Source organism: Ambystoma mexicanum, chromosome 9, assembly GCF_040938575.1.
Source record: "Ambystoma mexicanum isolate Mex_15411 chromosome 9, UKY_AmexF1_1, whole genome shotgun sequence".
In the NCBI taxonomy this organism is placed as follows: domain Eukaryota; kingdom Metazoa; phylum Chordata; class Amphibia; order Caudata; family Ambystomatidae; genus Ambystoma; species Ambystoma mexicanum.
The window spans coordinates 888,327,135-888,353,658 of NC_090931.1; the positions used below are offsets into that span (position 1 = coordinate 888,327,135).

Genomic DNA, 26,524 nt, shown 5'->3' on the forward strand with positions numbered 1-26,524 from the left:
AAATTCTTAATCAGGGACCCAATTATCCGAGAAGAAATAGAAGGGAAAATTAAGACCTTCTTTGCGGATAACAGGAGAGGGGACACGAGAGAAGACATAAGGTGGGACGCCTTTAAGGCTATGATCAGGGGGGGAACTGATATTGGCAGCAGCAAGCTGAAGGGGCGTTACTTGCTGTTCGCCAAAAGTACTAGGCTAAGGCAAACAAGGCAGATGCTCTCCTGGCATGTCTATTAAGGGGGGCGCGGTCAAGGAATGCAATTACAGCCTTGAGAACATAAACACGGGAAAGGGTCACGAAAGCGGAGCACATGCAGGAAACATTGGCAGAGTTTTACAAAAAGTGATTAGTAACCTATCGCCAGACAAGGCACCTGGCCCAGACGGCTTTACTGCAGCTTTCTTTTTTAAAAAAACTTTATTTAATGATTGTGGTACATGCCATTGCAACAACAACATAGATAGGATATCTTCGAAACATCAGCTTTCAGTTAGGTAACATTACAGCATAGGCATTATTTACTGATTTAATGGAGTACTTGGTCCTACCGGGCTATTACTGTTCGAGTTAGCTTCGCTAAGATACACTCTAAACAGGGCCCATATATCTTTCGTTTTGCTTGGATTCGGGATAGTCAATATATAGTATTCTTCACACTCATTTACATATATCAATTCTTTAAGGATGTGATTCACTCTCGGTGCCTATGCACTCTTCCATTTTTGCAATATACACTTTTTCGCCACTTCGCATGTAATATTAAAGAGTCTCCTTGTCACCTCTGATTGTTTACCAATGTCCCCAAACAAGTATTTTCGCGGTGTGAGGTCTGCAGGTATTTGGGTCACCTCCTCCAGGATATTCGCCACCTCGCCCCAAAAAGCAAGCACAAGAGGACAGTTCCAATACATATGCATCGAGTCAGCCCGATCCATCCCGCGCTTTGGACACGCCCCAGACCCATTGTTTGTAAACCTCTCCACGTTCTGGGGGGTATAGTGTAGTTTGTTCAGCATCTTAAACTGGATCAACCGGAGGCCGGCATTCATGGATACTTTCTTGGTCATTTCGCAGTACCGTTCCCATTGTCTATCCGTTATATCCTCACCCAGATCTGTCTCCCAGGAGGCCTTCATTACATTTAATGTTGGGGTACTGGTCTGCACAGCCACATATAGTCCCGAGATGCTAGTTCCAGCCCGGGTTGAAAGGGTCAATAGACATGGGTGTGGTGGGGGCTCATCTGGGAACGTTGGCCAACGGGCCTTAAAAGCCAATCTCATTCTATAAAATTGCAGAATCATCAGCTGATCCCTCCCCATCCCCGTCCTGAATTCCTCCAGCGTTATAAATTTCCCATTGGGAAATATGTCCTTGATTTTAAATTCTTCATCTGGGTCCCATTTATTTTGTATACCTGGGTCGTATGTGGGTGTTATACCTGGGAAGTTCCAGAAAGGGGCCTCAGCATAATAAGGCGTCTTTACCCCCAGTCTTCGGAAGATCTTGAACCATGCCTGAGCCGTCGCACTAACTGGATCGAATGGGCACTCGTCCCTATGTTTAACTTTAAAAATGACTGACCTTATGTCGGTCGGGCGCGCTGCATGTCTTTCAAGACAGATGTGGGGTGAGGTGTCGTGTTCGTCATACCAGTGCTTAGAAAATTGGGCTTGTGCAACCAAATAATATAATTCAAAGTCGGGAGCCGCTATGCCCCCTTTATTGTATGTCTCCACCATTTTCTCCCACTTCATCCTAGCCGCCCCCGCCCCCCCCCCCCCCGCACCAGATAAACTCCACCGCCAGGGACCTAAGGGTGTCGAAAAACCTTCTGCCAGGCCAGATCGGGATGTTGGTGAATATGTATAGCAGCTTAGGAAGGATGACCATTTTTAATATGGCTACCCGGCCTATGAGTGAAATGGGGAGTTTGGCCCAGAAGCAGAGTTTAGTGGCAATGGTAGTCAGCAGGGAATCATGGTTGTTCAAAAATAGAGATGTTCTGTCTCCAGTAACTATAACCCCTAAGTATCTAATCTTATCTGGGGACCACTTAAGCCCATGTGTATTGTGTGGGCAGTTGGTAGCAGGGGTCAGGGGGAAGATTTCAGACTTAGATCGATTAGTCTTGTATCCTGAGTATGAAGCGAATTTGTGCATTTCATCCATTATTGGACCCAGGTATGTGTCAGGTTCTCTAATGTACAATAGGGTGTCATCAGCATACAGGGATATCGATTGAGTAAGGGCCGCCATCCATATACCCCTCTGTTCCTGATGTTCTCCAATAGCTGCCGCAGCTGGTTCCATAGTGAGAGCAAACAGTATGGTGGAGAATGGGCAGCCCTGTCTAGTACCCCTCTTCAACTCAAACCAGTCTGACATAGTATGGTTAGTTAACACTCTGGCCCCCGGGTTAGTGTACAGCACTTTGACATATTTCTAAAAGCTGGGGCCCAGTCCGAACTTACCAAGCACCGTGAACAGGTATGTCCATGACACAAAATCAAACGCCTTTTTGGCATCTAGGGACACAGCTACCGCCTGGGCCTCCGTTTGATTTGGGCCATTACGCCAAACAGCCTACGCAGATTAAGCGCTGTGGATCTAGTGGGGATGAACCCGCACTGGTCAGGGTGCACTAGTGCCGGCATGTGTGGCAGGAGCCTATTGGCCAGGATCTTCGCGAATATCTTAGCATCACAACTTATAAGGGATAGAGGCCTATATGAGGACATCTCGCTAGGGGGACGTCTGGGCTTAGGGAGTACCGTGATTATAGCCTCTCTCATGGATGGTGGCAGTGTTCCGATCTCCGTGGCCTCTTCCCACATGGACAGCAATATTGGGGCGAGTTCTTTGCTTAGCTCCTTGTACAAGTCGATTCCCAGACCGTCTGAGCCAGGAGCTTTTCCGTTAGCCAAAGATTTGATTGCTTCCTTAATTTCCTCAATCGTAAGGGGTTGGTCTAGCTGTAGTTTATACTCGGCAATCCATTTTGGAAACGTTATGCTATCTAAATACCTTTGGATATCTCTGGGGGTTTTTAAGTCATGATTAGCATAGAGTTCTCTATAAAAAAAGGGCAAACTCCCCATTAATATCTTCCTCGCTTGTTCCTACTGTGCCGTCGCTCCCTATTATGCTGGTAATCAGGGTTTGGCCTCTGTCAGCTTTCAACAGGTTAGCTAGTGTGTGCCCCGCCTTGTTTCCCTGGCCAAACCGACGTGCTCTAACCGGAGTGGCCATATAAAGCACCTCTCTATTGGCTAGTTTATGAAATTCTTGTAGGTTGCTATTAATGTCTGCCAGGGTGCTATCCTCATGCAAGGATGTATATTGTTGCTCCAGTTCCCAAAGCCGCTTCTCATGGACTTGGAAATCAGGATCCCCCTCACCCATGCTTTGAATGTTTCCCATAGCATCGAGGGGCTATCCACTGAACCCTTATTGGTCTCAAAAAAGAATTCAACCTCAGTGTGTAGTTCCTCTACCACCCCAGGATCCTTAAAGATGTCGGAAGGCATTCTCCATCTCCATCTCCTGGCCGGGGGTTTAAGGTTTTTTAAAGTCATATCTAACTCTATGGGAGAATGATCCGACAATGTGCGGGGAAATATTTCACTTTCATTAATTTGGTGCATGAGAGACGCCGACACCAGCCAATAATCAATGCGGGATTCAGTGTCATGTACTGAGGAGTAAAAGGAATATTGTCGTTTTAGGGGGTGGAGTGTTCTCCAGGCGTCTACCAGCTGTAGCTGTAAGATGATTTGTTGCAGGGTGTTGGCTGTTCTCAAGGGGTTCCTATGTGTGGAAGTTGAGCGATTTAGTTCCGAATCCAAAATAGTATTAAAATCTCCTCCCCACACTATCTGCTCACCCCCACACGCACCGATCTCATGTAGTACATTTATGTAAAATTCAGGGTCATCAATATTTGGACCATATGTATTAATGAAAATCATTTCTTCACCCTTGACGCTACCCCAAATTATAACGTAGCGACCCATTGGGTCTATTTTACTCCTCTCAAGCTGGAACCCAACAGATGGGTGTATCAGGGTTAGCACCCCTCTGGCCTGTGAGGAGTATTCCGTGCAATACCTGTGAGAGCCCCACCCTTTCAAGAACTCGGCATTGACCTTCTGGAGCGCATGAGTTTCCTGTAACATGACAATGTGGGGCTGATGCCTAGTAATATAGGCTCCCACTTTCCTCAATTTGGCTCGGTTATTCAGTCCCCGGACATTCCAAGTTAGCAATTTCAATCTGAGCCCTCGGGCTGCCTTGGCAGAATCAGCCATAGCCGTACTTCCAGTTTACATTTTTTGCCTTGCTGCTATTCAGGAGATTTCCACGTGTTGCAATGTCACCATTTTTTTTTTTTACTTGTGAGACTTCTCCAACTGAGTCCCAGTTCCCAACTTTTACCCCCTCCCTCCCTCCTCGTTCAGTCATATAACATTTTAAACCCCCACCCTCATCATCAACCCCAACATGACAATGCTGCCCCGCAATAAATAGTCCCTGAAACATGTGGAACGTTCCTGAGGGTCACTAATTGTAGCCCGCTGGCGCGCTCTGAGTTGGGGCTCACAGCCCGGAAACAATAACACTTATAGTTCAGTCCGTCAACATCGCACAATTTCCAATTACTGCATTTTTCTCACCGTGTGACAGGCCAACAAGCCCTGTCCTCTTTTCTCACTCTGCCAGGTCTCACCTCTACCTCTTCAGTTATGCATCTGCGTTCTGGTCTGCCATTCGGTCACTTGGGGGTAGTGGGATGGAAGACTCCACGTAAGACATAGCATCTGTAGGGTTTTCAAAAAAGTTAGCCCGTCCCCCATGCTGTATTCTCATTTTCGCCGGGAAGATGAGACCATAAGGCACATTTCGCATACGTAGCTGCCTCTTCACCCCTTCATATGATCTCCTTTGTATTTGTACGCTGGTCGAGAAGTCCGGGTATATGTGGATTTTGTTTTCCTCAAATTGTAAAGTTCCTTTTTCTCTCGACAGCCTGAGTATAGTGTCTCTGTCTCGGTAGTTTAGCAGGCGAGCAATTATAGTTCGAGGGGGGGCTCCTGGTTTCGGGAGTGGTGCTAGAGTGCGATGGGCTCTTTACACCAGAAATTGATCCGAGAAGGCATCGGCATCAAGTATTTCTTTCAGCAATACTTCAACTTGTCTTTCCATGAGGACTTTACCAAACTTTTCCAACACCCCAACAATCCGGATATTATTTCTCCGGGATCTTGATTCAAGGTCCTCGCATTTGCTCTGAGTCTTGTGTACAATTCAGTTTGTAGGTGTGCTATATCTCGACTGTGCTGCAGTATCGTGTCTTCGCTTGCACATATTCTATTTTCCGCCTCCGTAACTCGTGCGCCTTCTTTTTCAACACGTGCCTTTAAGGATCCCATTGTCGCCACTATATCGTCTAGTTTTACGTTCATAGCCATGAATCCGTTCTCCACCAATGTTGCTAGTCGTTCCATCGGGTCAGCCTCTCGCCCGTCAGGTAGTTGTGGCTCCCCGTTGGACGCTCCCTGCGGTTGCGAGCTGGTGAAAGTGTCCATTGGGCCGATCTTCTTCCCTCCTGCCCCCCTTTTCTCAGTGCGGCCCATGTGGCGCGGCACTCCTGGACGGATGGACTGTGTTCCCCCACATATTTGGTACCCTTGTACACCAGTGTGGGGAGGGGGTACCCCTCGATGTGTCCGTCTTTATCGTCTGGCTTACAGTTAATAACAAGAGTGTAATCGCACAACATTGTGCCAATTAAGGCCTCACCCACTTCCAATCCGGATTATATGTTAAAGAGCTTCACCCACGGAACTAAATGTATCCTGGTATTACAAGGCAGTTCTGCCGTTTCTCCCCAGTGCAGGGTCTATGATCATTGCAGGACGTGTGGGTCCCCACCCGGGTGCTGCTTATCGGGCCTTTACGATGCACTGGAGGTCTCAGGGTGTTGTATGATGTTGTTCCAAAGTGGTCTGGGGTGCCTCAGGTTCGCCGCCTTCTGTACCGGTGGGGGCAATATGGATCGGGCCTAGGTTCCAGTCCCGGGGTGCTAAGCAGGGCCTTCCTTCAGTGCGTCCACCACAGTTCTACTTTCCCTCCCCTGAAGTGGGGGAGTCACTCCCACAACACACAGCCGCTTACTTGGTGTAACGTGGGTGGGTGGGGGGGGCAGATTCCAGCCACACTCCCCCTTGGGCCAGCACGCGACCTGTTGATGGGGGTCGCTATCACGTTCAGACTTCGCTCAGGGGGCCTCTGTTCAGGGCCAAACTACGTCCCAGCCGCAGTCTTCCCGGTAGGAGTTTGCGCCCCACGTAGAGCTGCAGGCAGGGAGTCGGGCACGGCGGCCGCTGCGGCTCCGCGACGCAATCTGGCGCCTACATGCTCCTTTTCTCGCTCGCACGGGGTCCGACCACTCCAAGTGGGACCTGGGGAGATATCGCGGGCTGGGAACTAGCTCTGTGCTCTCCGAACGGCCGGACTCCCCTTCTCCCGCACGGGCGGGTCGTCGTGTGATGAGCGGCGCACCTCCCCCACCCCGGCTCTCAGCGAGGCTTCCGCGGAACTCGCAGGCCTTCACTCGCCACCAAACTTTGTAGACGGATATTTCCGCACCCCTGCTCTGATTTTCAGTGATTTTCCACCAATATGTGCAGCAGAGCTTCAGCTATCAGGGTAGTACAAAATTTCCGCACTTTAGACGTCACTTGACAGGATTTTTCTCGATAAGGATTTCTTCCGAGCCGGAGCTCCCACGCTAGGCGGCCATCTTAAATGTGCGCAACAGCGCCCCCCTTTACTGCAGCTTTCTATAAAACTTTTGCCACAGAACTAATCCCACACTTGACATTTCTCTTTAATACTTTCAGGACAACAGGTAGAATAACTCCGTCTATGGAGGAAGCGAGACTAACCCTTATCCTAAAGCGCAATAAAGACCCAAAGGATAGAACATCCTATAGGCCCATCGTGTTGATAAATATATACAAAGTTCTTGGCAAATAGGCTTGAGCCCCTCCTTCCGGATCTGATCCATCCGGACCAGGCGGTTTTCAGAAGAGGTAGACCGACGGCGGACAACATAAGGCGGGTGGCTCACCTGGTGGAAAAGGCACAAAAGACAAACACTCCAGCAATCCTTCTGTTACAGCTCAAAATGCACAAGCTGCCCAGAAACTCAACACCAACGCACCAGGTACCGACGGGCTGATAGGAGAATTTTATAAGCCATTCGCCTCGCTCCTTGCACCTATCCTATTGCAAGTATTTGAGGAAGCAGTGGAAAATGGCTGTCTTGCCCCATCGCTCCGCGAGGCAAACATGATTCTCTTCCATAAAACTGAAAACCCCCCCGAGGAGTGTGCCTCGTATAGGCCAATCTCGTTGATCAACTTGGATAACAAGATCTTGGCGAAGATCCTTTCCTTGAGATTGCTCCCCCTGATGCCGGGCCTGGTGGTCGCCGACCAGGCCGGTTTCATCCCAGGCCGTAAAAGGACTTTCAGCATCAGACGCCTGTTTGGCATAGTTAAGGCCATCGACCCGTCATCTCAGGTGGTGACTGTCCTTCTCGACGCAGAAAAGGCCTTCAACTCAGTCGAATGGTCATACCCTTTCGTGGTCCTGAAGAGGATGGGCCTGGGTGATCGTTTCCTGAAGTTTGTCTCCCTCCTTTACAAGCACCCCCTGTCCAACATAGTCCTGGGGAGGGTAAGGTCCGCAAGTATAGAACTGCAGAGAGGGACCAGACAGGGCTGCCCCCTGTCAGACATTGTTCGTGCTTGCAATGAAGTCCCTGGCCGCCAGCCTGCGGGTACATTAGTTAGAGGACTTTCACTAGGTCCACACAGGCTTATTCTGTCGCTATGTGCAGATGATGGAGCTCTCCTTTATCCGAGACCCTTTAGAGAATCTAAACCCTGTAATGAGAGTGGTGGTCAGGTTTGGTGCCCTCTCTGGCCTAAAAGTTAACCACACAAAATCAGTTACATTTCCATTAACTGCCAAAACCAGAGAGTTCAGGGATGACTATGGGTTCAGATGGGAGCACTCGGGAGTCAGATACTTGGGGATTCAGATGTCCAGAAATCATCATACCCTCTTTCGAGACAACTACGGAAAGGTAGTTGAAACATTGCGGGATAAGATAGATGGAAACACCTCCCACTCACGATGTGGGGCCGTGTCTCCATAGTAAAAACGGTGATCCTGCCCAGGCTTCTTTACTTGTTTGCAAACATCTCCCTCAAACTGGCACAGAGTTTCCTCCTATCGCTACGTAGCATGATTCTCGAAATTGTCTGGGCTGGTAAGACCGCGAGGGTGGTGTTTGCGACGCTAATTCAACCGATAGTAAAGGGAGGCGTGGCGCTCCCAGACCCGGAACAATATTACTGGGTGGCCTAGGCCCAATTCCTTGGTTATTGGTACACTACACATTTTATTAGGCCCCATGTCCAGATCGAAAAAGCTCATGTGTCCCTCCATCGACTACGAGCAGCCATCATAGGCGCGATCCGGGTACCGCCTAAATTCTTAAATGTAGTTCACTCCACCTACGCAATATGGAAGAAAATTGCGCTGAAGTGCAAAGTCGCAGTCAGATTCTCCCCGCTCATACCAGCGAAATTTATCCCAGGAATTCCGTTAACCACTGAAAAGATTTTTTTCCAATGGGCTAGCAAATTACAAATTAACACCCTGAATGACTTATTCATTGAGGGAACCTTCCTAACTCGTCAACAAGCATGAGACTGAGGTGCCAACTCTGCCTTGGACATGTGTATATACTTCCGGCTCCGCCATACTTTCCAAACGCTCTTTCCCACATTTCCGAAACAACCACCGATATGGCAACTCTTACACGGGGTGATTCAATCCCAGGAAGAGGGTAGGTTGGTATCTTCAATCTATAAAAGTCTCTTATCTGACACCACCACTCTTTCTACAACTTCGAAATTGAGATGGGAAAAATCACTTGGGGCTGCAATCCCAGATGAGGACTGGTCATACATCCTTGGGCAGACCCAGAAGATGTCATTGAACTCTCGCTTTAAACAGATACACTTCACCTATGTGCACCAGGTGTACCACACCCCAGCAGGCTCCACAAGCAACGCCCATCTATCTCAGATTCTTGCGAACGTTGCAGCACCCCTGTCGTTGATTTTATACACCTAGCATGGGAATGTCCATCAATAAACCGCTACTGGAGTGATGTTCTGGCGAAGACCACTGCTAATGGAGGAGAATTAATCTAACACAACCCCAAGATTGCGCTGCTGGGTTTCACCAGAAACATACCACCTGCTGTGAGGAAATTGACCGGTCTGCTTGTGGTTCTGGCAATGAGGATTGCTATGTTTTGGGGTTGGGGCTGTCCCACATCACCCCAAATGTGCTTCCAAGACATAGCCTACTGTCAAGACACTGAATCAATGTTTATTAAGACGCTTCCTCTACACACAAGGCCACCAGACATTTGGGGACCCTACATCAATTACTTAATCTCCTTGCTGGACTGTCACTCTTCCCCTAATTCATCTGACTAGTCAAAGCCACACCGGTTCTTTGTCTTGCAGAGCAGCTATTGACTGCCGTATTCTCTGAGTAAATGGGAGACTGTGTCCTGCACTGAGATTGTGACATGGGCGGGGGAGGAGGGGCGTGGGTCATGTGGTGCAATGTTTGTTTTTCTTTACTCTGTTATACTAGAACTCCAAAAATAAAGTTGGAAAAAAAGAACGCCCCTTTTTTACCCCTATGTCCCCCTTGCTTTACACCCCTAAACATGCACTCACTTGAACCCGAGGCGCTTCGATGTGGTGCTTCGTCTAGTCATCCGGCACAGCTAGGCCACTATTAAACACTCCCATATACTTTATTGCAGTCCACCCCGTGAACATCATTGGACAGAAACCTCTTCAAAGACCTCCCATCTTTTCACATTTCCTATGTTTTCATTAGCCAGCTTTATCTCTGTAATTATCTTCAGATTATATTCATAACACACCTCTTCTTATGATTCGTCCGTAGTAGGTTATACCACAACACATGGTTAAACATTGGTATTGAAAACATTATTCATTACTCGTAATAACAAGCCGAAGCAGTTTAAATCTTAACTCTTGATTTGCGCATGCCTTGTATGGACATTTCCCGCAATATGAGGAGGCTGGGTGAATAATTTCCCATTGTTCGGGATGCTATCTTTTCCCAGGTTACTGTTCCATTGAAATTTTCCAATCTACAAGGCTTCCTTTGTATTGCAAATTTGACCAGCTTACCCTGTTTTTTTTTTACTACTGACCAGAATAAATGACGAAACTCCCTTGGTCATGCTCTCAAATAGCAGGAGATTATACCTACTATCTACGAGACTTATAGGACCATTAAACGATTCATGAATTACAGGTGTATTTATATTCATGTGCATACATGTTTTTACATTTGGTGAATTTAATACTTTATCTTTCTGCTGCGTACAAGATAATATGTTTCAGTTCTGGACAATAAGTAGCACTCGCGCTCAGTTCGTCGCACCCCCAGTCATCAATATGGCGTGTGCAACATGAATCCCTCATAATGATGGGGACCCTTCCTGACCACCCCAACATTTGCTTCCTCGTGCCCTTCCAGAACTTTGATGTTACTGACTCCTGATCCTAAAGTGCTCCCAATTTCTTCCTGTCTTTTTTCGCATGTGATTTTCAGATATCCCCCAATTCTGTTTGTAATACAATATTTTATTTATTAAATGTTCGTCTAGCTTGAGCGTAGTCACACTTGTTTCATCAGCACTGTGCCATACCTGCACCATTCTGTAAACATGCCCACTCCTCTTACTATTGGGTTGATTAATAGAAGAAATTACATATTATTTCAAATCACTCCATCAATTCTATTCTTGCAGTGCTCTCTCCTTATCACTTGCATCTTTTGCTGCAGTATAGTCAAACATCTCTCCTTATTGTCTTTGCAGGTTGGTGGGAAGGAGATCCAGACGGGGCAGGCTTGGGAGCCAGTGGTCCTGAACATCCTTCATCCTGCTGAGAGTGGTCGCTCCCTCCACGGCCCGCGGTTCACAGAGTATCAACAGGTGTTTCCAGTCAGCACTTTATTGGGCTTGGTGCGGGAGGCATTGGCCGCATCGCTGCAGGCAGACCGGGTGACTCTCTGCTACCCTGTAGGATCTGGTGGCAAGAAGTCAGAAACTTGGAACCTTTTTGCTGAAGAAGACATGAATAAATCCATCAAGGACCTTGGCATGAGAGACGGAAACTCCATCCTCATACTAGATGCTGATCGTATTGACCAAAGGTGAGGGATCAACTACTTTGCCTAGCGTTTGGACATACAAACATTTTAGACTAAAAGGAAGACGAAATGCCTGCCTTTTTCACTAGTGTCTTTCTGCATTGTCTTAAGTTTCATGCATTGTTACCATTAATACTATGTGACAGTACAATGCCCTCCGGTGATCATTTTAGTGCTGTTATCCAGGCATATACCTTGCACACTAATTGGAATGTTTCAAAGTGTACATTTGTCTGGTATTGCTGGTTTGTTGTATGCTCTTTATGTGGGTTGGCATTCCAAAGAAAGGGTCTTCAAGCACGAAGTTCTTATTTTTCTAGGAGCTTCAATTTATAACAGCCATTTTAAAAGATGCTACTGATGACTTTTGGAAACTCCTATAATTCCTTTAATGTCTTCTTTTTTACCAAGCACTCCCTCCTCCTGCACCACATTTGATTTCTTTCAACAGGATTATGAAACCAAGAAATCCCCTGAAAAGGGAAGATAAAAAGGAAGAAAGTTGTAAACAAAAGCATACCCCCAGGGTGGATTTGATTTGAATCAAATTGTTTAGTAACCTGTTTTTGTTTCTTAAATTCATTCATTTTAACCAAAATATACAAACATTTTAATTAAAATGTAATGCATTGTAAACTAATATTTTTGTCTGTAAATGTTGGTACTGAGGGCATCCTCACTTCCCCCCCCCCCCCCGACATCCTCTGCTAAGGTGGCCAGGAGAAAGGCGATCACTTTTGGATCCCGACCCTGTGGGTGGATATGTGAGAGAGGATCACCTGGGTGGAGGAGATTTGGGGAGTGGGCAGAGGACGTTCTTGGGTGAGACATGATAGTCCCCATTCCCTTTTCACAATGAACCATTAATCTGAGAAGCCTTTATAGGTTACTGCCAATCCTTCCCTTTCCCTTTTTTTACTCTCTAAGAGTTACATTGGGTTTTCTTTTTAGAAGTGCTGACTTGTTGCTGTCTTTTTACAGAGCGTCATCTATTGGTGGCCTATAAACTACTTTTCTGGTTGCCTTTTGTCCTATCAGGACATGGGTTGCCACCTTTTTCTTTTACTTTCTCTTTTACTCTTTCTTTTCTTTCAACTTGCTCTGCTGCTCTTGTCTAACCACAAAACATATTTCAGAGAATATAATAGAGTTGTTAATATGAATATTTAAATTGTGGATCATCTCAACATCGTCTCATGGAACGTCAATGGACTTAAGACTGTCACTAAGAGAACTAAAGTGTAGCCTTACTTGCGAGCGAATTCTTGTGATATTGCCCTCCTCCAAGAGAGACACCTTACTGACCTTGAGTCTGAGAAACTGAAGCGAGGTTGGGTTGGTGAAACCTTTTTTTCAACTTACACGTCCAGTAAAAGGGGAGTTCGAGGGGATTGGGTCCTCCGACGTATTCCATATCTATGACAGGTAATGTCCACAGCTGTGCTGCTTCGGAAAATCTTTGGCGTCTGCGTCCTGCATCGATGTCGATGCGCCGTCCCCGAGGACCTCCACCGACGGCCGACGTCACCCGATGTGATAAGTAGGACGCACGACGCCCATAGCCTCGGTTCCGTTTTTTCCGCGAACGTGTTCGCTTCGTGAATCTCGGTACGCCTCGACTTGTTGGAGTTTGCTGTTTTCAATTCTCGGTTTGTTGAACCTGTTCGGTTTGTTGTGTAGACCTGTTCGTGGCGATGTCTTTCATCTTCAACCCCGCGTCCCGGCTTCAAGAACTGCAGGGACTGTGGGTCCAAGATGTCGGTCACGGACTCGCATGACGCCTGCCTCTGGTGCCTCGGGTAGGCCCACGATACGGACGACTGTGTCGACTGCCAGTCGCTCACGGCAAAGGCCTTGCGGGAACGCAAGAAGAAGTTGTCGGTAGGCCGGGTGTCTAAGCCCCGGAAGTCAAGGTCTGCAGGGCTTTCGACGGATGACTCGAGGGGCGACTCTCCACGTCATCGTCGGAAGTCCGGTGGGTCTCCTTCTAGGAGCCGGTCTCGCCACTCCTCTGCCTCTTCGAGGCATTCCAGGAAGCGCCGGCATAGGTCGCCTTCCCCGTCCTCTTCCGAGGACTCCGCCCGTCGGCGGGTCGCTTATCCCTCCATGCAAGCGACACCGGAGTAATGGGCTCCCTTCGGAAGCAGATGCTAGCGATTCTGGAATCGCAGGGCACCGGTCCGTCCGCGCCTCCGAGTGGGGTAGGTCGGCACCGGTCGAGAGACACCGCTCGTACGCCTTCGGGCTCGAGTGGTCGGCACGGCTCGCGGGAGAGGTCCCGCTCGGACAAGGGTAGCCGTTCTCGCCATGCCCGTGCCAGGTCCCGGTCCTCGACGCGCTCGAGACCGTGTGATCCTGTGCCGTCTTCGAAGAAGACGTCGACACCGGTGGCTCTGAGGTCATCGACGATTTCTCTCGAGGCTCCGCCTCCGAGGGGGTCGTCGACTCCGTCGGCGCCTAGGTTGTCGAGAGACCCGCTCGGAGCTCTGGCTTCGAGGACTGTGTTGACGCCGCCGATGCTGGCGGCGCTGCAGCTGACGTCGAAGCCGATTCGCTCGACGTCGACGCCTTTTCTGTCGATGCCGGCGCCGACTCGTTCGGTGCCCTCGACGCCTTTCGAGGCGGTGGTGTCGGAGGGGCCCCGTGGCACGGGGTTTGCCCCTAGAAAGGCTATGGCTAAGGTCCGGCACTGCTTTGGTCCACAGAGGTCTTCCTCTCCCCGCCTGGAGTACATTTCAGAGGGTGATGAAGGCTCTTGCTATGGTTCAGGATGGCAAGGATGCCATGTGTGAGGCTGTTCAGTCAGGTTTGGACTTGGCGGATTGTGTCAGCCGGTCCATGGCGGCGAGCACCGTAATGCGCAGGTTTGCGTGGTTGCGGAAGTCTGGGTTCGCTCCTGATGTGCAGTCCCGGCTCCTCAACATGACCTTTGACGGTGAACACCTTTTTGGCAGCAAGGCTGACGAGAGCCTTGAGAGGTTGCAGACCTCCAAAGCTGCAGCAAAGTAGTTGGGCGCTGCAGTTCGACAACCTCTGCCTTTTCGTCCTAGGGGACAGCAATGGAGGGGAGGTTCCTTTCGCTATTACTCGTCCTTCAGTAAAGCGAGGGGAGCTAGCAGTCAAAGAGGCCATCGTAAGAGTGCCAGAGGTGGAAACAAAGGTACTCGAGGTGCCAAGGCCGCTTGGGCAGTTGCCTCTTTGCCCTCAGGGAACGCCGCAGCCGCTACCACTCAGTCATGAGGCCAGGTCCCATGGTTCGCTGGTTGGGGGGAAGGCTGGCGCAGCATCTTGTAGAGTGGCAAGCCATTACTTCGGATGTGTGGGTTCTGGAGATCATAACCCACGGCTACTGTCTTCCTTTTCGGCAGAGGCCTCGCGACAATCCACCAGGGAGCCTCTCTTTGAAGTGTCCGGATCCGCTCCTTGCGCAGGAAATTCAAGCCCTGCTGGAGAAAGGCACTATAGAACTGGTGCCTGTAGCGGAGAGGAACAAGGGATGGTATTCCCCTTATTTTTTGATTTCGAAGAAAGACGGGGGATTGAGACCCATCATGGACTTGCGCGGTTTGAACAAACTCCTCAGGAAGGACAAGTTCAAGATGGTGACTCTTTCTCAAGTCCTCCAGGCCCTTAAACTTCAGGACTGGTTGATGTCTCTCGACCTCAAGGATGCTTACTTCCATGTGCCGATCCATCCCAAGCACAAGAAGTACCTGAGGTTCGCGGTTGGCGACTCACACTTTCAGTTTCGGGTCCTGCCGTTCGGATTGACCTCCGCCCCGAGGGTTTTCACCGAGCTCATGGTGGTGGTGGCAGCGCATCTCAGGAAAGGGGGGGATTCACGTCTACCCCTACCTGGACGATTGGTTGATCAGGGGGAGCTCTCCCGAGCAAGTCCTGGATCATCTGTCAGTCACCTGCCACTCCCTTCACAGGCTGGGCTTCTCCCTCAATTTAAAGAAGTCCCATTTGACACCAACGCAGCGGCTCCAGTACATCGGAGCAGTGCTCGACACGTCCCTGGGGCAGTGTTTTCCTCCTCAGGTGAGGGCTCTTCACATTCAGCAGATGGTGCACAAGTTTCAGCTTGCCCAGAATCTCCCAGCGTCCGAATTCTTGAGACTGCTCGGCCTCATGGCATCCTGCATTCTTCTGGTGCCAGAGGCTTGTCTGCGGATGAGATCTTTGCAGTGGGCACTCAAGCTCCAGTGGTCTCAGTCCTCCGTCAGGCTGTCAGACCCTGTTCAGGTGCCGCCCTCGGTAGCCCGGGACCAGCTGTGGTGGGCCGTCGAGGGCAATCTGATGAAGGGGCCCCATTTTGGCTGCCCTGGCCGGAGGTGACGATCGTGACGGACGCATCCCTCACGGGATGGGGAGCTCATGCCAACGAGTTGACAGTCAGCGGTCGTTGGTCTCTGTCGGAGTCCAGACTCCATATCAATCTGTTGGAGCTGAGGGCCGTCAGGCTAGCCCTGAAGGCTTTTCTGCCGACTGTGCGCGGAAAGAGTGTCCTGATTCTAACGGACAACACGGTGGCCATACATTACCTCAACAAAAAGGGGGGGGCAGGGTCACTTCCGCTGTGCAGGGAGGCGATGCAGCTCGAATTCTGGGCCATCCAGCAGGAAGTTTCGATCTCGGCTGTTCATCTGGCCGGAGACGACAATGAGACGGCGGACGCTCTGAGCAGGCAGAGCTCCATCTCTCACGAGTGGGAGCTGGCTCAGGAGATTCTCCTGGAGATCTTTGCCCTTTGGGGGACCCCTCAAGTGGATCTCTTCGCCTCCAGTGTCAACCGGAGGTGCGAAAGGTTTTGCTCACGGGAATTTCCTCCAAAAGGAGCCTTAGGAGACGCGTTTGTGGTGGAGTGGTCATTCCCACTGCTGTACGCGTTTCCTCCAGTCCGCGTCATCCTGCAAGTGCTGCGGAGGTTACGGAGGTTCGGTTCCTGGATGATCCTCATTGCTCCGGCATGGGCCCGGAGGACATGGTACCCGGACCTTCTAGTCTTGTCCATCTGCCCTCCCCGTCGTCTTCCCTACCGAGACGATCTGCTCTCACGGGAGGGGGGTCAGGTTCTCCATTCAGAGGTCAGATCCCTCAATCTTCACGCTTGGCTTCTGAAAGGTTGAGGTATAAAGATTGGGACCTTCCTGAAGACGTGATGGAGGTGTTGCTTTCGGCCAGGCGGCCGGCAACAAAGTCTCTGTGCCGTTGGAGAAAGTTCTGCGACTGGTGCAGAGTTCAGAATGTGGATCCTTTTGAATGTGACATTCCCATGGTTCTGTCTTTTTTGCTTTCTTTGGCCCACAGGGGCTTGCAAGTGGGGACCATTAAAGGTTACCTGGCGGCGCTGTCCATATTTAAGCTCTCGTCTGAAGAGTGTTCCTATTTTAAGATTCCTTTAATTTCGCAGTTTTTGAAAGGGCTCACTAATGTGTTCCCTCCGTCACCTTTTTTGGTGCCAGGTTGGGATTTGAACCTTGTTCTTAAGTTTCTTATGGGTGCTCCGTTTGAGCCTTTACATTCTTGCCCTTTGAGGCTGTTGACTCTGAAAACTGTGTTTTTGGTTGCGGTTACTTCCGCTCGCAGAGTGAGTGAGTTACAGGCACTTTCAGTTAAGCCACCCTTCACTGTGTTTCATAAGGACAGGGTTGTCCTTAGAGTTCGTCCTTTTCTTCCGAAGGTGGTTCGGAATTTCATTTGAGCCAGAAGGTTGTTCTTCCGGCGTTCTATCCTCCTCCACATCCTGGTAAGGAAGAGGAGAGGCTCCATAGGCTTGATCCTCGGAGAGCATTGAGCTTTTAGATTTCACGCATGTCCTGGGTCAGAGTGGACGATCAACATTTCGTTGGTTATGCTGGAAAGCGTTTGGGACAAACTGTGACGAAACAGACTTTGTCTCGTTGGATTATTTTAGCTATCTCCGAGTGTTACCGCTTGGCGGGTAAGGACCCTCCGGCTGGCTTGCAGGCCCATTCTACCAGAGGAGTGGCTGCATCTACTGCCCTGCAGAGGGGAGTTCCTATTCGTCACATCTGTGATGCAGCCACCTGGGCTTCAGTACATACTCATGTACGTCACTATTCCCTTGATTCCATCAGAGGGCAAGATCTGGCCTTTGGCAAGGCAGTTCTCTATTCCGCAATTTGATTGGGCATGTTAAATTTGTGTTCTAAATTCTTTCCCACCTCCTTGCTTGGTACTGCTTTGGGAGTCTGTCATAGATATGGAATACGTTGGAGGACCCAATCCCCTCGAAGAACAAGTTACTTTCTCACCTGGTAACGTTCTTTCGATGGGATGGTCAGACGACGTATTCCATATCGCTCCCTCCCTGCCTTCCCCGCTGCAGAATTTCTTTTGCGATTGCAGCTTGCGTTCCGCAAGGCCTTGTGTGTCTGCCTGGCAGAAAACTGGTGACACACGTTCTGGGAAAAAACTATAACTGAGGCTATGGGCGTCATGCGTCCTACTTATCACATCGGGTGACGTCGGCCGTCGGAGGAGGTCCTCGGGGACGGCGCATCGACGCAGGACGCAGACGCCAAAGATTTTCCGAAGCAGCTCATCTGTGAACATTACCGGTCATAGATATGGAATACGTCGTCGGACCATCCCATCGAAAGAACGTTGCCAGGTAAGAAAGTAATGATCAAGAAAAATTTGCCGATATCTGTCCTCTCTATCAAATCAGATACAGAGGGGAGAGTAATCTGTGTCTTGCTCAAAGTCCAGGATTCAAAATTCCTTATATGTAATGTGCATGCACCAAACCCAGATGAGCCAGTTTTCTTTCATGAACTTGCGTCACTGATTCAAAGCTTTGATGTGAATTCAATTGTACTGGCTGGTGATTTCAACTTGGTGCTAGATCCTGCTCTGGATCGCTCTAATGGGGACTGCTTGAGAAACCCCAAAAAAAGCAAGAGATCATTGGATGATCTAATGAAGGAGTTTAACCTGGCTGATATATGGAGACTGTAACACCCGTGTGAGAGGGACTATACATTTCATTCTCAGTGTCATGACTCGTACTCCCGCATTGACTTTGTCTTAACCTCGGGACAGGTAACTTCCAATTGTTGTGGTTCTAAAATTGAGCTTATTGCACTGTCAGAGCACGCGCCTATCTCTCTGAACCTCTCTTTACAACACTTTGATAAAGTCACCATGATGGAGGATGAACTCTTACATTCTTAAAAATTAACTGATCAGGGAAGAAATCAAGGATGAACCAGGGAACTTTATTCAGACCAACAAGACTGATGATGTCAAAATCTCTTCAGTGTGGGAGGCACTGAAGTGCTTTGCCTGTGGTCGTCTGATTGATAGGACTGGTAAGCAAGGGAAAATGAGGGCAAAGGAAATCTGGGGACTCACCGATGAGGCAAAAAGCCTGGATGAATTGTTCGCGAGTAGCAGGGATGAAGGTACTAAGAATGATCTGAGGAGAGCCAAGTTTGAACTAAATAAAATAATTTTCAGTCAAGTGGATTATGCCCTATTCAGACAAAAAATAAATTATTTTGAAAATGGTGAAAAGGATGGAAAGCTGCTGGCATATTGACTGAAAGTAGCGAAGGTTGGTTGTTTCATTTCAGCAATTGAAATTCAAAACGGTGGAATGGAGACTAAGCAGAGAGAAATAAACAAATGGTTTTGTGACTTTTATTCAAAGCTTTATGAATCTGACCTAAGTTGTGATGAGACCGGTATTGTACATTTTCTTAACTCGTATGACATACCCCAACTCTCAGATGATCAATCAGCGTGTCTTGAAGAAGAATTTACGGTGGAAGACATAAAATTGGCTATTTCAAAACTTACAGGGGGTAAATCGCTGGGTATGGATGGCCTTCCAGGTGAGTTTACAGAATCCTACAAGAGTCTGCTATACAACTTTTATGTGATGTCTACAAGGAGGCCTTTGCTCCGGGTTTTTTGCCCGGAACAATGCGGCATGCATTAATAACTGTTCTAAAGAAAAAAGACAAGTGTCCCACAAGGTGTGAAAACTACAGACCAATTAGCCTGATTAATTGTGATTGTAAAATACTTGCGAAAATGCTGGCAATGCGACTGGAACCAGTGATTACGACTCTAATTCACAAAAGCCTGGTCGGATTTATTACAGGTAGCGCTGTGGCTGATATGCGCCGTCTACTGTTGTCTATTGAACATGGTCATCGACAGAGAGTAGCCACTGCTGCCATTTCTTTAGACGCTGAGAAGGCGTTTGATCGGGTGGAATGGGCCTTCTTGTTCTCTTGCCTGAAGAGGATGCGCTTTGGTGAAAAATATCACCAGTGGGTACAACTTCTGTACAGATGTCCATCAGCTAGTGTGCTCACAAATGGTCTCATTTCTGATGCATTTACACTCCACAGGGGCATGAGACAGAGTTGTCCTCTCTCTCTGCTGTTTATCCTGTCTATGGAACCGTTGGCGCTCTGTCTGAGAGAGGATGTGAACCTTAAGCTGATAATTGGTAACGACCGTGACAATTTGCTTTGGTTGTATGCTGACGATCTATTGGTCGCACTCCAGGATCCAGTTAACGGCATACCCTACTTGATGCATGACATTCAAGAATTCTTTGTTGTATCTGGCTATAAAATCAATTGGTGCAAGTCTGTCATGGGTATCAGGCAGGTAGTTGGGGCAACCCGGGTGGAGGCTTGGCAGGCCTGGCATAGGCACACAAAGAACCCATAACAAATCCCTCCTTTCATTCCTTCCTAGTGTATGTAGTAACTTCCTGGTTACCACTTCCTGTTGCCAAACAGGAGGTGCATGATAACTCATGAGCTCTATAGTGTTTGGGTGTGGCTGGCTATATAAACCACACCCAAGATTCTTCCAGTGCTTCGTGTTGCTTACTGTGAGCTGTATCAGCAACAGACTTGCCGTGCTCTGGATCAGCCAGCATCAGTTTACCTGCTCCGGATCATCCTGTTTCTGCTTACCTGCTCCGGATCATCTTGCTTCTGCTTACCTGCTCCAGATCATCCTGCTTCTGCTTACCCGCTCCGGATCATTCAGATTCAGCTTCCCTGGTTCTTACTCAAGCCGCAGCTATCTCCAGTAAAAAGGGGACTTCTACACTGGCACCTGTAAGAACAAAGAAGAACACTGTTAACACACGCACATCAGTAACGCTGTGCATACTCACCGAATCTTTCTGCGACGCTGGAATCCAGGTTAGTTGCATGAGCGCACAAACCCCTGTAAGAATGAAGAGGCATTATTCATTGTGCTCGCTCCAATAACGCGGACACTTATTTCACTGCGCTCTCTCTCTACGAGGTGCATACTTACCAAAAGCCTCAGTGAAAAATTACCTAACTACCAAGTCTCCAGTAGCGCTGAACCTGGACTCGAGGCGGTAATACCACATAATTTCTCCTGCAAGGGAAAGGGAGAGAAATTACCAGTCGCGCTCTACACGCAGCGCTACTTACCCACAAATATACTGGCAAAAAAAGACAATACGGACAATTTTGGACACTCAACATTCTCCGCGCAACGTTCACTTGTGGGAAGGACCTTCTACCAAGTGAAGAAACTGGCACCTTGAACTCTCGGCCTCGCTGTGAAGGCATAAAACAGCGTTTGGCATCTGAACTCAGCCTACAGACATTGGCACCAATCGCTCCTGCAAATGCAGGGTGAAGTGCAAACCCTACTAAAGATCAAGGTAAGCCCATAGGGGGACATCACAGCACACAGTAAAGAGAAGGCAAGGGGACAGGAGAATCAGGTGAATTCAGGTCTGAGTGTACACCTTGTATTTGACAGGTATTCCTCCGGGTGAAACAGGGGAAGTGAAGACTCTGGGTCAAGGGAGGCTCATCCATTGCTCCTGCAGAGACACAGGTGAGTGTGACAGAACACAAAGCCCTCCTCAATACCTCTGCCCGAGCGATGGAAACCTCCGAGGTAGGCCAGCTTTCCCTATTGTTAGGTGAACTACGGGCCGAGGTGCATGCAGCCCGCTCAGAGACAAATGCCTTAAGGCGCGAACTTGTAGTCAACAGGGACAAAACAGACGATTTGGCAAGGCAGCTCCTACAGACCCAAGCTGGTCTAGCACCCCTACCAGGTGGAGTTCCACAGGGGCAGCCTACCGTGGCAACTGTAGCCACACCCGTTCAGGTATTGCTTCCAGGCAACATCCCTTTAGCACCCCCTGGAACGCTTCTCTGGGGATCCCAAGAAATTTGGAGCATTCATGAATCAATGCCAGCTACATTTCATATGCAAACCAGACACCTTTCTAAACTACCAAGCTAAAGTAGCTTTTGTCCTCTCCTATATAGGAAGGCACGCGGCGGACTGGTCTGTCCCGTTAGTGCTTAGGGACGACCCTTTACTGAGAACTTACCCAGGTTTTCAGCGTGAACTGGAAAAACTATTTGCCCATAGGACTCGAGGTCAGGCCCTGGATGATGAGCTACACTCTCTGACAAGGTGGTCAGGATCTTAGCTCATATGTCGCCACATTCAATCGCTTAATAGCCGAATCAGGTTGGCCAGAGGAGAAACGAATAATGTTATTTTATTGAGGACTGAGAGGCGAATTAAAAGATGTCTTGGCGCAAGTAGTTAATCCTCCCGAAGATTGCAGTGAATACATCGACCTAACTATGCAACTAGACCACCGGTTACAGGATCGCAAGGCTGACCAAACCCGATCAGAGCATAGACCAGTGTATGTCCGACCAAAGGAAGCGTCCCATCGACAGGCCCCAGAAATACTCAGAGCCCATGCAATTGGGTGTTCTCAGGGGACCACTCACCAAGGCGGAGAGAGAACGGAGGCGTCAGGAAAAACTTCGCTTATATTGCAGCCAATCTGGTAACTTCTTCCGGAACTGCACGATTAAACCCCCACGGAAGACAATGGGGGTACTAGATAAGAAAGGGGAAGACACAGATAAGGTAGTGGAAAACTCCAACGCCCGGCAGATGTAGAGGTGGGTCTGTCGAGCCAGGAATGGAGCACTCGGATCTCACATTTCAGTATTCCTGTGGTTTTGGTAGACCCTTCACAGCCCACCCGAATGCATGCCCTCAAGGCTTTCATAGACAGTGGGGCTATTGGGAACTACCTGGACATAAACACCTCAAAGACCTTGGGATTAGCATTCCACCGTAAGGACACCGCAGAAGGCGTGACAGCTGTGGATGGCACACAACTCCTTTTGGGACCAGTAACGCAGTGTACTTCCACCATCACCTTAATCTTCCACGAGGGCCACAGAGAAAGTATCAGATTCGACCTTATCGCTGCACCCCAACTCCAGCTGATTCTTGGGATACCGTGGCTAGAAACGCACAACCCAAAGATAGATTGGCGAGCTCGAACCTTACTCTTTTCCACGGAATGCGCCTCTTGTTACGACATCAAAGGGATCAAAGGAAACCCATTGTTAGCTTCACAGGAAAAGATAGCAGTTTTAGGCTTGGTGGGCACTTTACCAGAGGAATACCAGGAGTTCCAGGATGTGTTCGCGAAGGAGCAAGCTAATACACTACCACCACATCGAGTTTACGACTGCCAGATCGACCTGTAACCAGGGGCACAAGTACCGTGCAGCTGCTTTTATGCATTAACCAATGAAGAAAACACTCACCTACGGACCTACTTGGATCAATACCTGGCCAATGGCTTCATTAGACCATCTAAGTCACCAGCCGCCTCCCCACTCTTCTTCATACCGAAGAAAGAGGGGGATTAAGAACGTGTATTGATTACCGGGCCCTAAATCAAGTCACCATAAAAAAAAGTACCCGTTACCTCTGATACCAGTACTCCTAGACCAGGTGAGACAAGCGAAGATTTTCACCAAGCTAGACTTACGCGGAGCATATCATCTGGTACGCATGAAGAAAGGGGCCGAGTGGAAGACTGCGTTCCGTACCCGCTATGGCTTGTACGAATACCAGGTCATGCCCTTTGGGCTTTGCAATGCCCCAGCTGCGTTCCAGCATTTTATGAATGATGTGTTACGGGAACTCCTCGATGTCTGCGCAGTTGTCTACATTGATGCCATTCTGATCTACTCCTCCACTCCCCAAGAGCACGTAACCCACATGCGAGCTGTTCTCCGCAAACTGCGTGAAAACCAACTGTAAGCAAAGCTAAAAAAATGCTCCTTCCACGTCACCGAGGTGGAGTTTCTGGGATATGTCCTGACACCGCAGGGGATCAAGATAGACAATAGAAAAGTGGAGGCAATCCTCACTTGGTCCTCACCCACGCCTGTAAAGGGAGTACAGAGTTTCCTAGGGTTTGCAAACTTTTATCGACGCTTCATACCAGGATTCTCACATATTGTACATCCAATAACGTCCTTGCTGCGCAAACACCGAAAGTTCGAATGGACACCAGCGGCAGAAGAAGCTTTCCGAGCTCTCAAGGAAAAATTCACCTCAGCCCAAATTCTGCAACACCCACAACCCGATTTACCGTACATCGTGGAAATGGACACTTCAAGCATTGCCATGGGGGCCGCATTGTCTCAACAAAATCCTGAAACCGGATGCCTTCCCCCCATTGCCTTTTTTGTCAAGGAATTTTTCCCCAGCAGAATTGAACTATGCAACTTCTGAGAAAGAACTCCTAGCAATCAAAAGCGCACCGTGTGAATGGCGACATTACTTACTAGGAGCAAAACACACCATCACAATAATAACAGATCATCGGAACTTGCAATACTTACGCTCAGCAAAAGCTCAGTCTTCTAGGCAGCTCCGTTGGGCCCTATCCTTAATGGAATACGACTTTGTAATGATCTACTGGCCCCGAGTTAAGAACGGGAAAGTGGATGTGTTATCGCGCATTGGCACAGGAGAGGAAGTCTACAATGCCCTTAACCCGGTGGAGATCATACCCAGCCATACAATTCTCGGCCTCTGCATCGGCCCATCTCCGTTAAATACTCTGCAGGAAACAATAAAAGAAAATATGTCTGAAGAAGACCTACTGGCTTGGGACACGAAGGGAGATCAGTTCACCATTCAAGACAAACTACCATACTACCAAAAATGCCTCTACGTTCCAACTAAGGATCTGCATCAAGCAATCATATCAGACTACCACGACTCGCTGTTAGACGCCCATCCGGTTATAGCCAAAACCATGAAAAGAGTAAGCAAATTATTGATGGTCAACTTGGCGAGAAGATATTGCCACCTACATAGGCACCTGTGAGGTGTGTGCAAAAACCAGCCGGCCTCCTTCAGCCAATCACCATTCCGACAGTGCCCTGGCACACAGTATCAATGGACTTCGTCACTGATCTACCTCCTAACTCGGGTTATAATAGCATCCTCATAGTAGTGGACCTCGTCTCCAAAATGGCCCATTTCATAGCTCTAAAAGGTATTCCCTCTGCTCAGATCCTGGCGCAGGTTTTTCTAGACCGAATCGTCCAGTTACATGGATTCTCTACCCTAATCGTTTCTGACAGAGGCAGCCAATTTGTATCTCGTTTTTGGAAAAAATGTTGTGCCCTGGCAAGAGTAGAGGTCCGTCTGTCTTCTAGTCACCACACTCAAACGGACGGCCAAACAGAGCGCACAAACCAGACCATGGAACAGTTTTTGCGCTTTCTATTACACCAAACAAGCCAAAGCTGGACAGAAATTCTATGGATGGCAGAGTATTTCTACAACAACTCGACACATTCATCAACCCAAGCAACACCCTTCTTTACTATATATGGTCAAAACCCCAGAACGTCGGTCTACGATCCGCCAGAAAAGATTGAAATGCCCGCAGTAAAGAATCTACATGCCAGCATCATGAAAGCAGCCAGAGAAGCCAGCAGGAACCTACAACAGGCCAAAGAAACACAGAAAAACGCTGATCGCCATCGACGAAAAGCCCCAGATTATCAAGTGGGAGACTCGGTCTGGCTGGCAACTAGACACATTGCTTTAAAGGGTCCCAAGAAATTTCAGCCTAGATACATCGGCCCGTACACAATAGAAAAAGTGAATAATCCAGCAGCCATGAGACTGGCGTTACCTCAACATGTGCGTATACATCCCGTATTTCACGTGCCACTATTTAAACCAGCACACCCAAGAACCCGAACTTCCACACCTCCCGCACCCATACAAGTGCGTGAAGAAGCACCAGAATATGAAGTAAAGAACATATTAGATTCCAAACAAGTATGAAAGACCCTGTATTATTTGATTGACTGGAAGGGGTACGGACCCCAGGAAAGATCATGGGATCCCAGCACGCACGTGCATGCCCCCCGATTGGTACTCTCGGCCTCGCTGTGAAGGCATAAAACAGCGTTTGGCATGTGAACTCAGCCTACAGACATTGGCAACAATCACATGAGTGAATCGCGCCCCTGCAAATGCAGGATGGAGTTCACACCCTACTAAAGATCAAGCTAAGCCCATAGGGGGACATCACAGCACACAGTAAAGAGAAGGGAAGGGCCCAGGGGAATCGGGTGAATTCAGGTCTGAGTGTACACCTTGTATTTGACTGGCATTCCTCCGTGTGAAACGGGGGAAGTGAAGACTCGGGGTCAAGGGAGGCTTGTCCATTGCTCCTGCAGAGACACAGGTGAGTGTGACAAGTCTGAAATTTTGCCACTCAATAATCTGCGTCTACGTAGTGCTTTTGCACATTTTCAATTCAGGTGGTTTAGTGATCTAATGAAGTATTTGGGCATCTGGATTGGTGCGGATGTGGTGAAATTGCCAGCGTTGAACTTTGGGATGCTCATCCAAAAATTGCAGTCTGACATAGACCGGTGGGGGCTTTTACATTTGTCCACGTGGGGAAAAATTAATTGCATTATAATGAACCTGGCTCCTCGTGTGAACTATCTTCTATCTATGTTGCCTATCAAGGTTCCTGGTCATATTTTCAGAGTAATAGACAAACTTAAGCAAAAGTTTATTTGGAATGGGAAGCCATCCAGATTAGCTATATGGAAATTACAACTCCCATTTGAAAAAAGGTGGGATGAATTTACCCAACTTCAGTGAATATTATCTTTCATTTTCTACCCTACATCTCTGTAAATTCCTTGTTCCGAATGACGAATGTCCACAGTGTGTGATGTGGGAATGTAGCGCTATATCCCATTTGGAACCCAGAGCTCTGCGGACTTCAAAGAAAAGTAACTCAAA

At 48.6% G+C, this 26,524-nt stretch overlaps 1 protein-coding gene across 4 annotated transcripts in view; it reads left to right on the forward strand.

Annotated features, from left to right (window-relative positions):
• USP40 (ubiquitin specific peptidase 40) overlaps positions 1 to 26,524 on the forward strand; it is a 2,045,603-nt gene that overhangs the window by 1,015,804 nt on the left and 1,003,275 nt on the right. For all 4 annotated transcript variants that reach the window (XM_069616007.1, XM_069616010.1, XM_069616008.1 and 1 more), the window contains one exon: positions 11,019 to 11,356. In XM_069616007.1, coding sequence (XP_069472108.1) covers positions 11,019 to 11,356 — 338 coding nt within the window. The remainder of the gene's footprint in view (positions 1 to 11,018; positions 11,357 to 26,524) is intronic.